The 10952-nt window shown below is 43.6% G+C and overlaps 1 protein-coding gene and 1 pseudogene across 1 annotated transcript; one reads left to right on the top strand and one right to left on the bottom strand.

Moving 5' to 3' along the window:
- The first annotated feature begins 3349 nt into the window (after positions 1 to 3349).
- On the top strand, positions 3350 to 4433 carry LOC143398267 (ETS translocation variant 5 pseudogene; annotated as a pseudogene).
- A 1922-nt stretch (positions 4434 to 6355) lies between these two features.
- Positions 6356 to 8844, bottom strand: LOC143396602 (cysteine sulfinic acid decarboxylase-like). The gene is given in 5 exon segments (XM_077109216.1): positions 6356 to 6832; positions 7969 to 8058; positions 8188 to 8239; positions 8394 to 8675; positions 8677 to 8844. Coding segments are annotated over 5 exon segments (762 nt in total). The 5' UTR covers positions 8841 to 8844; the 3' UTR covers positions 6356 to 6658.
- Between the last annotated feature and the right edge of the window lie 2108 nt (positions 8845 to 10952).

Genomic DNA, 10952 nt, shown 5'->3' with positions numbered 1-10952 from the left:
CCTAAAAATACCTGATAATATAGACTGGTCATACAAAGGAAGCAGGAAAAAAACAATGTGTTTCAATGGATAAAAGAGTGTTTATATGTGGTCCAAGTTGTTGAAATATAACCTTTGCCAACTAATTCTACTATCATAATCACATTTCCTATAAAAACTAGATAGAGGTCAGCATAAATATCCCAGAGTTCATCTGTTTCCTGTGAAGCAATTTATTGAATTTATCTCATGGATTAATCAATTAAGGTTCAGAAAAATAAATGACCAAAGTAAGGTCTTTATCACATGTAAATATCCATGAATATTTTTCATGGTAATATAAAAAAGAGGTTGTCATGCAAGAAAGGATTATAAATGAATAGTTTTTAAAAAGGGGGGGAGATGAAAAAGCTGGCCACACAAATATTTTCTAAGTGGCTACTCTAGAAATCTCCAATTGCTATATCATTGAGCATGTCTCATACCATGACACGTTTTAAAGCCAGCTCCTCACAGTGTCTTTGATATCAAGATTTTCCTTCATCCCCTTCCTTCTTGCAGAATCTATAAAACTTATCTAGGATTATCTGCTGCCTACTAATTGACTATCCAATCATATCAAAAAACATTAATTTCAGAATACTTTTTAAAAGTCATTTGCTCGCTGAATTGTAAAGTTTTATGTCTCCATAATAAGGAAAATAGTAGAAATAAAAAGTGTAAAAACCACATATATTCTCTGATTCTAAAGTATACACGTCCACTTTTCCCATTAACATTTTTGAAAACAGATGGATGACATCTTAAAATTAAAAGGAGGATTTTATAAAGTCATATATAAAATAATGTTCTTACATAAATGGAATATAACTTCTCATTCCTCAGAAGTTGTGTATGATGTAGAATCACACTGCTCTTATAATCATATTTGCACATAGGGTAATAATGTTTGATTCATTCTATTATCCTTCCTATACCCGTAACCTCTCCCCTCCCTTTACTCCCCTCTGTCTAATCCAAGGTACCCCCCTATTATGGATTAGCATCTGCATATCAGAGAAACCTTTGGCCTTTGATTCTTTAGGATTGGCTTATTTTGTTTAGAGTGATGTTCTCCAGCTCCATCCATTTCTCAGAGTAAGCCATAATTTCATTCTTTTCTATGGCTGAGTTATATGCCTTTGTGTAAATATATCACATTTTCTTTATCCATTAATCTATTGAAGGGCACTAAGGTTGGTTCCATAGTTTAGCCTTTGTGAATTGAGCTGCTATAAACATTGATGTAGCTGCATCACTGTAGTATGCTGATTTTAAATCCTTTGGGTATATATTAAGTAGTGGTATAGCTGGGTCAAATGTTGGTTCCATTCCAAGTTTTCTGAGGAATCTCCATACTGCTTTCCATAATGGTTGTACCAATCTGCAGTGTCACCAGCAATGTCTGAGTGTACCTTGTTCCCACATCCTCACAAACATTTACTGTTTCTTATATTCTTGATAATTGCCATTCTGGCTGAAGGAAGATGAAATTTTAATTTTGGTATACATTTTTCTAATTGCTAGAGATGTTAAAACATTTTTTTATATAGTTGTTGACTGATTGTATTCTTCTTCCATGGAGTGTTGGTTGTACATGATGTAGAATCACGCTGGTCATGTAATTATATAAGCACATAGGGTAAAAATGTCTGATTCATTCTATTATCCTTATTTCACCCATGCCCCCTCCCTTCCCTTGACTCTCCTCTTTCTAATCCAAACAGGACTGCTGGGTTCTGTTCCTTAGCCATTTATTGATTGTGTTATTTGGGTTGGTTTTCTTTTTGGGTGTTGAGTTTTTTATATATTCTGGAGATTAATGCTCTATCTGAGGTGCATGTGGTAAAGATTTTCTCCCATTATGTAGGTTCTCTCTTCATGTTACTGATTGTTTCCTTTATTGAGGAAAAGGTTTAGTTTGAATCCATCCCATTTATTGATTCTTGATTTTACTTCTTTTGCATCAGAGTCTTATTAATGGAGTCAGTTCCTCAGCCAACATGGGACTACTTTTTCTTCTGTTACATCCAGGGTCTGTGTTCTAGTGCCTCAGTCTTTGGTGCACTTGAGTTGAGTTTGAAGCAGGGTGAGAGATAAAGGTTTAATTTCATTTTTCTACATATGGATTTCCAGTTTTCCCAGGCCCATTTGTTGAAGAGGCTATCTTTTTTTAAAAAAATATTTTTTAGTTGTAGTTGGACACAATGCCTTTGTTTTATTTATTTTTATGTGATGCTAAGGATCGAACCCAGGCCCTCGCATGTGCTAAGTGAGCGCTCTCCCGTTGAGCCACTGCCTCAGCCACTGAAGAGGCTATCTTTTCTCCAATGAATGTCATGTGTATGAAGTAAGATTCCTTCCTACACAGGATCTAGCCAATGCAAATGTAGGTCAATTGGCAGAAGAATTTAAGAGGTTTGGAGTTACACCAAGAGTAAGAGTATGTGAAGCCACTCTAGACACTCTTCTTGTGGAGAAAGAAGGCATGCATGTGCTTGATTGGCTTTTACTGATATTGTACCACTCTCCAACCAGATATGGCTGTTTGATTGCTGTCTGTGGCATTGTGGGCCTTGGGAGAGCTCCAGTGCTGGTTGTCTAGCATTAATTGAAAGTGAAGTGAAATATGAAGATGTAGTACCATCTCTAAGACAAAAGCAGTGTGGGGCTTTGAACAAAGCATCATCTGAAAATGCAGCTGTGCTTCAAAGATTCCAGTGGGTATAGAAAAAAACTGCTGCATTGTAAGTGGTGGTACCTGATGCTACTGCTTTGGAAGTGGAACTTGAGATGGGACATAATTGGGTGTAGATATTAGCCAACGTGTTGGTGTGCTGGATGGATCTGATGGAACTTCCATTGGAGCCCTTTAAAGTGGTTTCACAAGGCCACAGGATGACAGAATTGCAGCATCTCTCTTTTGGTGATGATCAACCTACTTATATACTAAGCAAAAGCTATTTGCTGTTTGGCAATTAAAATGTGTTATGCTTTGGGTGTGAGTTGTCCCCCAGAGCTCATGGGAGACAATGCAGGAATGCTCACAGTGAAGTGATTAGATTACGAGTTCTGTGACCTCACAGTTGACCTAAAAGACCCTGATGGCTTTGAGAGGGTTATTGGAGAGGACTAAGGTACTGGGTGGTAACTGCTAGCAGGTGATGTGAGTCAGCAGGAAGGTGGTCCATGGGAGCACACCCTTATGGGTTATATTTTGTCCCCAAGAGCTTGCTCTGTCTCTCTGCATTCCTGCTGCCATGGGACAGAATAGCTTTCCTCCTTCATGGGCTTTGGCCATGAACTTCTGCCTTTGCTCAGCCCCAGAACAATGGTGCCAGCCGATCATGGACAGAAACCTCATCAAGGTCTTTTTCTCACCTGCAATGGGAGATTTCAGAGACAACTGTCTGAACCCTGCCAACCCTTCCCTCCGCAGTCAGGAGTTCCTGGAGATAATCGTCCCAGTTACCACCGACAATGTCAGAACCTATTGTCCCTGTAGCTCCCCCACCCCCTCAGGGGTTCAAACAAGAATACCATGACCCATTCTATGAACTTGGGGTCCCTGGAATGCCAGGTCCCTCAGCACATGGGTTCCAGTTACCAATGGGAATCAAGCAGGAGCCCGGGAATCATTCAGAAATGCCTAACTGCCAGTCATCCTACAGGAGAGGGGGATATTTCTCCAGCAGCCATGAAGGTTTTTCATATGAAAAAGATCCCCGGTTATATTTTGATGACACTTGCGTTGTGCCTGAGAGACTGGAAGGCAAAGTCAAGCAAGAGCCCACCATGTATCGGGAGGGCCCTCCTTACCAGAGGCGAGGCTCCCTTCAGCTGTGGCAGTTCCTGGTCACTCTTCTTGATGACCCAGCCAATGCTCACTTCATTGCCTGGACAGGCCGAGGCATGGAGTTTAAGCTGATAGAACCAGAGAAGGTTGCTCTGCGTTGGGGCATCCAGAAGAACCGGCCTGCCATAAACTATGACAAGCTTAGCTGTTCTCTATACTACTATGCAAAGGGCATCATGCAGAAGGTCGCTGGGGAACATATGTCTACAAATTTGTCTGTGACCTGGATGCCCTTTTCTCCATGGCCTTCCCGGACAATCAGCGTCCATTCCTGAAGGCAGAGTCTGAATGCCCCCTCAACGAGGAGGACACCCTGCCACTGACCCACTTTGAAGACAACCCTGCTTACCTCCTGGACCTGTATCGCTGCAGCAGCCTCCCCTATGCTGAAGGCTTCGCTTACCAAGTTTCTGAGTGGCTGAGCAGCCAAACCCTAGAGCTGGCAGTTCCCGTTCAGGCAGATGAGGGCAGTGGTTTTGTTTGTGTTCTTGGTTGTTCTAAAGCTTGCCATTTGAATATTATCCAGAGAGCCCAAGCCATCTCTGGATTTTCACCCTGAAAGGCATATACCTTGGCTGGGGAGTGGAAACAGGCAGGGGCAGAAAAACCACCAAAAGGTTGGTGCCTCTACTCTGATTCTGATGAGGTTTCTGGGAAGAGGATGTGGGAAGGGAGCCTCCTCACTACCATGGACAATATATGCAAAGCAATACCTTGTTCAGGTTAGTACCCTCAAAATGGGACCGAGTGTGTGACAATCTGCGTTGATCATGGACTACTAAATGTCTTTACATAGAAGGGCTCTGGTTTGCACAATTTATTAAAGAAATCACAAGCTCACAGAAAAGTAGGTAGACTGAGTTGGGGAGACTCAGACCAATTAAAGGTTAAAAATATGTGTTGAAATTTGGAGAGTTCTTCTAGCTCAATCTGAAATACTTGCCCTTGGTTTAGAGAAAGGGGAGAATCAGTCCTGACAGCTGTTACCCACTCCATGGTTCTCAAATCATAAACCATTGCTACGCTTGGGAACCTTCCAGCCATGTGGTCACTAAATAGAGCAGGCCCCCTCTCTCTTCCCAGTCACATGGTTGAATGTGGATGGCTTTCATTTTAGGGGAAGGGCGATTAACAGTTTTAACAGTATTTAGTTTTGCTGTGATTCGGGGGGTGGGAGGTTGTTTTGTTTTGGTAGTTGTTTTGGAAAAAATAAACTGATTTTTGTAGTTTTGGTATTTAAAGCAAAAACAAACAAACAAACAAACAAAAAAAAAAAAACAAACCTTTTGGTAACTGTGCACTGTGTCCCTTAGGCAGGGTCGTGCCGACTTATGAAGAGTTGCAGCTTGAGAGGGGCTTTGCTGGGGCTGTTCCTTAGCCATGTAAAAGTCCACTCTGTGGCCTGCTTTGTGCTTTCTGTACCAGACAACCTGATGGAACATTTGCACCTGAGTTGTACATTTTTGAAGTGTGCAGGGCAGCCTAGACACAAGCATAGATTCTATGTGTATAGCTCCCCGGGTTCACTAACATGCCCTCTCTGGGAAGCAGATGTACATATTACATGTCATGTCCATTTGAAACTTGGTCACCTGGTGGGAACCCTAGGGATTCTTTCCTGGGCATGACTAATGACCATTTCCATTTCATCCATTTGTGGGTTATTTTTTTTTCCTTTTTCTTTACATCTTGAGCTTTAAACCCTACATAACAGTTCAGTAGGGTCTGAGGCTTATACATGACACCGACAGGTAAAACAGTGCTAGCACTCTGGTTTCCTGCCACTCCTTTAAGTTTCTTCTAATTGCTGTATTATATTGGGAAAGTTTAAAACAACTAAGTTAAAGCTGAGTGAAAGTTGAGCTCAAAGTAGAGGAAAGTCACTCTAGAAGGTGATGGCACATGCTGCCTGCTCCAGTGATGGAATTTTGTGCTCCCTGTGTCACTCAGAACATTAAGAAGGACTGTGCTGTTCCTCGTGTGTGGAGAAGGCAGTGCTGAGTCCGTGAGTGTGAGGCACATGCTTTGAGTTGCTTTTCAAAAAATGGAATGTTCCATGATCCCCCTTATAACCAACAGCACATTTGTGAAGAGGTTTACAGGGATAAAGGTGCATTTTATAGATACGGAAAAATGAGATTTTCCTCTATGGGAAATTAGCCCACAAAGGTGTGGAGCTTATATCTTGGGTTGTAATTAGCATTGTACTCTAATCAAAGGACTCTTCTAAACCATATTTATAGCTTTCTAATCTACACATAGTCTATACTAGATTCATATTTTACCCACCAGCTGGCTAGAGATTTATTTGTTGTAAATGCTGTATAGATTTGTTTTTCCTTTCTTTTTTTAATATACTTGAAATTTTAATTTTATTATGTTCTTATGAATATTCATTACATAGTAAAAGGAGAAGGCACAAAAGTATAAAGGGATCAATTTTAAAATTGCCTATTATCTCATCTCAGGGAAAACAAACTCTGGCATAGATCATTCATCAGCCTTTTCCTATGTCTTTCTGAACATTGCTCATTACTATATAGTCCTATATCCAGCTTTTTAAACATAACATTATATTATTTTTCTCAATTAATAAAAATTCTTTGTAAATATAATTTTAATGAAAGAATAACCTTGCATCCTATGGATATAGTTATTTAAACATTCTCCTAAGAGCTTAAGCCTACTTTGTTTCCTAGAGAGGCTCTTTTGAGAATGCAGAAGGCAACACAGAGAGACTCAGTGGGGTGAGGGGTGGCACTGAGGCCTCTGGAGGAAGAAGGCTCACAGGTCCTGGCCTAGCCACTCCAGCTCGTTGAGGAGGAAGTCTATATCAGCACAGGTCAGAGTGGGGTTGGCCACCACCATTTGGAAGAAGTTGCCATGGGTCCCATGGGGCTGGTAGCCGATCATCATGGAGCCTTCCTTTACCATGCTCTCCTTGAGCACAGGGGCTACCTATGGGAGTGGGTAGAGTCCAGCTGCAGCGTGGGGTCAGGTGAGAAGATGGGCCAGCTACCTGGACTACCCGGCTATCAGAGCTGTTTTTCCCTCCCACCCAGCCATCTTCTGGAATTACCTTCACTGCTTAGACCCTCACCTTGGCCCCACTTTACTTTTTCCATTACATCCAACTTGGTTGGCCTTCTCTACCTTCTGCTTTATTCCTCATTTCTCCTACCTACAAGATAGCTGTAGGACAGTCTCTTATGCTAAATCCTGACTTTTCTGATTTTCAACACTGCTTCAGTCTACCTTCAAACTTTAGTCATCCTGAATGTCTTCTTCTCCCCTTTCCTAATTCCTGTCTTTTTTATTTCCCAGGGATTACCCAAGGGTACTTTACCACTGAGCTACATCCTAGTCCTTTCGTACTTTTTATTTTTTAATTTGAGACAGAGTCTTGCTAAGCTGTTGAGGCTGGCCTCAAATTTGTGATCCTCTTGCTTCAGCCTCCAGAGACACCAATTATAAGTGTGTGCCACCACTCCTGGATCCTGTAATATCTGATCTGTGCCATGTGATCTAGCATGTAATTTACAAAACCACCTTGAAATATTGGCTTCAAACAGTAACTCTTGCTTTCCACAATAACAGCTTCATGAGGGCAAGAAGATTCTTGTCCTTTCAGATCATCTGTAGCACCTAGTACTAACCCATTCTTAGGGACCAGATAGAACATACTTCCTTGCCTCTAGAAGGCATATCAAATTGGCCTTTCTGTGTTTCTCTGTCCCCGGCATCATTGAAAAGACTCTTCCTATTATTTCTACCTTATATTTCTGACCTGGGCCTGAGTACCCAGCACAGACCCTAGCACAGGGGTCTGAGTGCTGCACACTAAATTTTTTGGGTTCTCCTGTGATGATCCTTTCTGTCATCTTATTTCCCCAAAGCATATCTTATTCCTATCCCCTTCTCCCCCAGCCCACCACAAAAAGGACAAGATTGTGTTATCTTCCAGTTACCTAGCCCCTCAGGAGCAAGAGACCAATAGGGGGACCGCCCATATCAGGAATGGCCAGCAGGGGGCAGAAGTGCACCAGCTGCATCAGTTCCCTTAGTAGGGCTACCCAGAGTCAGAGAAAGCCTACCTGAGACAGCCTTTGGCTGTAATGTGGACTGGCCTGCTTCCCCCGCAAGCTGGGAGACAGGAACCAGAAGCACACGTTGACAAACTCAGGCTGAGGGGAATAAGGAAGGGGAAGGTATGAGCTGAGAAAGGAGGACCATTTTCCCTTTCACCGTCATTCTTCCTCCATGTGAGCTTGCTGCGTGGGATAGGCTGGATGCAAAAGAACATGGGATCACACCTCCATGACCAACTCAAACCCTTCCCTCTTTTTTATTTCCTCCACCAGGTACCTGGAAACAGAGGGTGACAAATTGCAGGTGGAGAGGGGAAGACAGCCATATAAACTGAAGAGAACCACAGAGACAGGGGGAGGAAAGTAATCCTGAGGGCAGAAATAGAGGAAGGGTAGACCCTGGGAGGGGATCTGGGATCCTCCTTGCCTACCGGGCAAGAGCAAAGGCCTGGTCAATACGCCGCTCCAGCCCTTGCCCACCCTGTGCTTTCCACATGAGCCACAGCTTCAGACAGTCTACACGGCAGCCACACTGCACCACCTTGTCACCCGTGTCCAGAGCCACATCATAGAACGTGTCCTGCTGGAAGAGGTAGCTGGCCTGGAATCCATGGCAGCGCTTGAGCAGGTTTGAGGTATCCTGGAGAAGAAGAGCAGAGCACTGCAGTCCTGCAGCTAGGAGCTTGTGGGGGTTCCAGGCCACGGAGTCAGCCATCCGCATGTAACCACAGTCCGTGATGCTGGCACACATCAGCAATTGCATCCAGGGGGTCAAAGGCTCGCAACACAGTGGTGCCAGATGTGGCACTGACCAGGAACGGCACAGCACCCTCAGCTTCAGCCAGACTGATCTGCCTCTCCAAATCCTCAGGGATCATTTTCCCTCTCGGTCCCGGCGGGGACAGCAGCGGCTGCAGGGTTGGCATGGAGTGCTGGGGCCTGGAGGAGGCGCCGTGTGAATGGGGAGGCAGCGGGAAGTCCTGCCTGGCAGGTAGACACACGCCCCAAGGTGCGCAGCATAGTCCAGGCAGATGGCAGCGCTTCAGCGGCTTGACGGCCATGGGACGCTGCGCGGGAAGGGGAAGGGGAGGGGAGGAGGGGGCATGGCGAAAGGAGGGGGTCTGGGGGAGGGCCGCTCGCGCACCGCCCCCCGCCAGCGCCTGCCGCCACGTCCCTGGTCCTGGAGACGAAGCTGTTTTTCCTTTCTTTACTTATCCTGGTTTGGGATTTTTTTTAAAAAAATACATTTATGCTGTTTTAGCAAGTATGAAATAATCTTCTGTCGCCTGAGCTGCCCCTCTCCTGCTGTAACCACGTGGCCTGTGCTGTCGCAAGATATAGGATGACAGCATCACCATTGCATTCCCATTGGACTCATGCATCTCCTGGGTGGTTTTGTTTTGTTTTGTTTTCAGGGTTTTGAGGCGGGGGGGGGGGGGTGTTTGTTTGCTTGCTTCTTTTCCAGAGTGTGGAAAGTCTACAGTGCAGAAAGGCTTTAACCTGCCAAATGATTTTAAATACTTCCCCCTGCGCAGAGCTGTATGCATCCTGCCAAGCTGCGTTATATTCTGTACTGGGTACAATAAAGAAGTTTGCTTTTCGTTTAAAATAAATAAATAAATATTCTTAACAAATGGAAAAAGGTAATTTTTTTGAAAAAATATTTTTCTTGATATAGTTCTCTTAAAGAATTGGGAATATAGAAATTCAATGTAAGTGTAAGAGAAGCATAAGAAGGTTTAAGTTCACATTTTTTTCTTTTAAATTATTTTAAGTAACATTAAGGTAAATGTTTACATTCATTATAAAAATGTTGGTTAATTTTATGCAAATGATTTAACCCTGATTGCTGCAATGTTAATTGAACATTAAAAAAATATTGTATACATTGAACAATAATATCTTGTTTGCCACCTATGTACAAATTCCATCTGTCCTCAGATCAGTCAGGCAAGATGACCTTTGAGAAACATCAGTCACAGTGTCTGTTGGAGTCACTACTCAGTCTTTTGACAAGAGAGCCAGGAACTCACCCAGTCTTCAAGATGTGTGCCAAATGCCTCCAATGATCTTCTCCATGAATGCTTGTGAAATATGCATGTGGAAGAGGTGTGCAGAAATTCTGGAATAACAAAAATCCATCAGAGGAAACACATGATTTGGGGCAATACACATAGAACCTTGTTGGAAAGAATCTCTCCATCTTCCTTAGCAGGCAATTGGCCCTGTTCCTAGTCCCAGTTGCTGCAAGCAGTTCAGGAGCCAACCCATGGCAGACTGGCTGGAAGTGGCCCTGGCCCAATGGAGCAGGCCATGTTTTCACACACAGGCCCTTTCCTAGAGGAGCTTCATCTTCTTTTTCTCTTTAGCAAGCCTCCTGGGGAAATCACACATGGGCCAGATGTTCTGTCTGCATCATTGCCACAGTCTGGGCTGCTGGACAAATTCAGACACAAGAGGTGCAAGGCCTTCTTGGGTGGAGACCTCTTCACCTCGTAGTCACAAGGGCTGAGGTCAGGGCCAGAGCACAATAGGAATCCTGTCCCACTGAGGATGTGACTTCAGCTGGCAAGGCCAGATTGAAGCCTATGTGGAGCCCATTTGACCTGAATAATGGAGCTTGCTATATTCAGGGTTGGTGCCCTCTCCTGCAGCAGACCTCACAGGGGCTCCTGTCTCTGAGGCTGTTGGAAGTGTTGGAAGGGAAGTATTTTTACTGTAATACTCTGAGTTAGAAGGTGTGGAAATTGGAGTCATAAGAACCAAATTATTGCTATTAGAGGAGAACAAGTCTTTGACTTCCTTATTTTTAGGTTTTGGTTTCCTGGTTTGAATTCCCTATTTTTTCATAGGAAGAGGTCAAGGCACTGCATGGAGTTTCTGATAGAGTCCACAGGCATTTTACGCAGGTTAGCCTTCAGCATTTCTGCACCATAAGGTTGTGGTGATGATGTGCCAATTGGCATAGTGTATTCCTAGCCACCAGGATG

The sequence above is a fragment of the Callospermophilus lateralis genome, chromosome 4 (genome assembly GCF_048772815.1).
Source record: "Callospermophilus lateralis isolate mCalLat2 chromosome 4, mCalLat2.hap1, whole genome shotgun sequence".
Taxonomy (NCBI): Eukaryota; Metazoa; Chordata; class Mammalia; order Rodentia; family Sciuridae; genus Callospermophilus; species Callospermophilus lateralis.
This window is presented reverse-complemented; position numbering and strand designations above follow the sequence as displayed.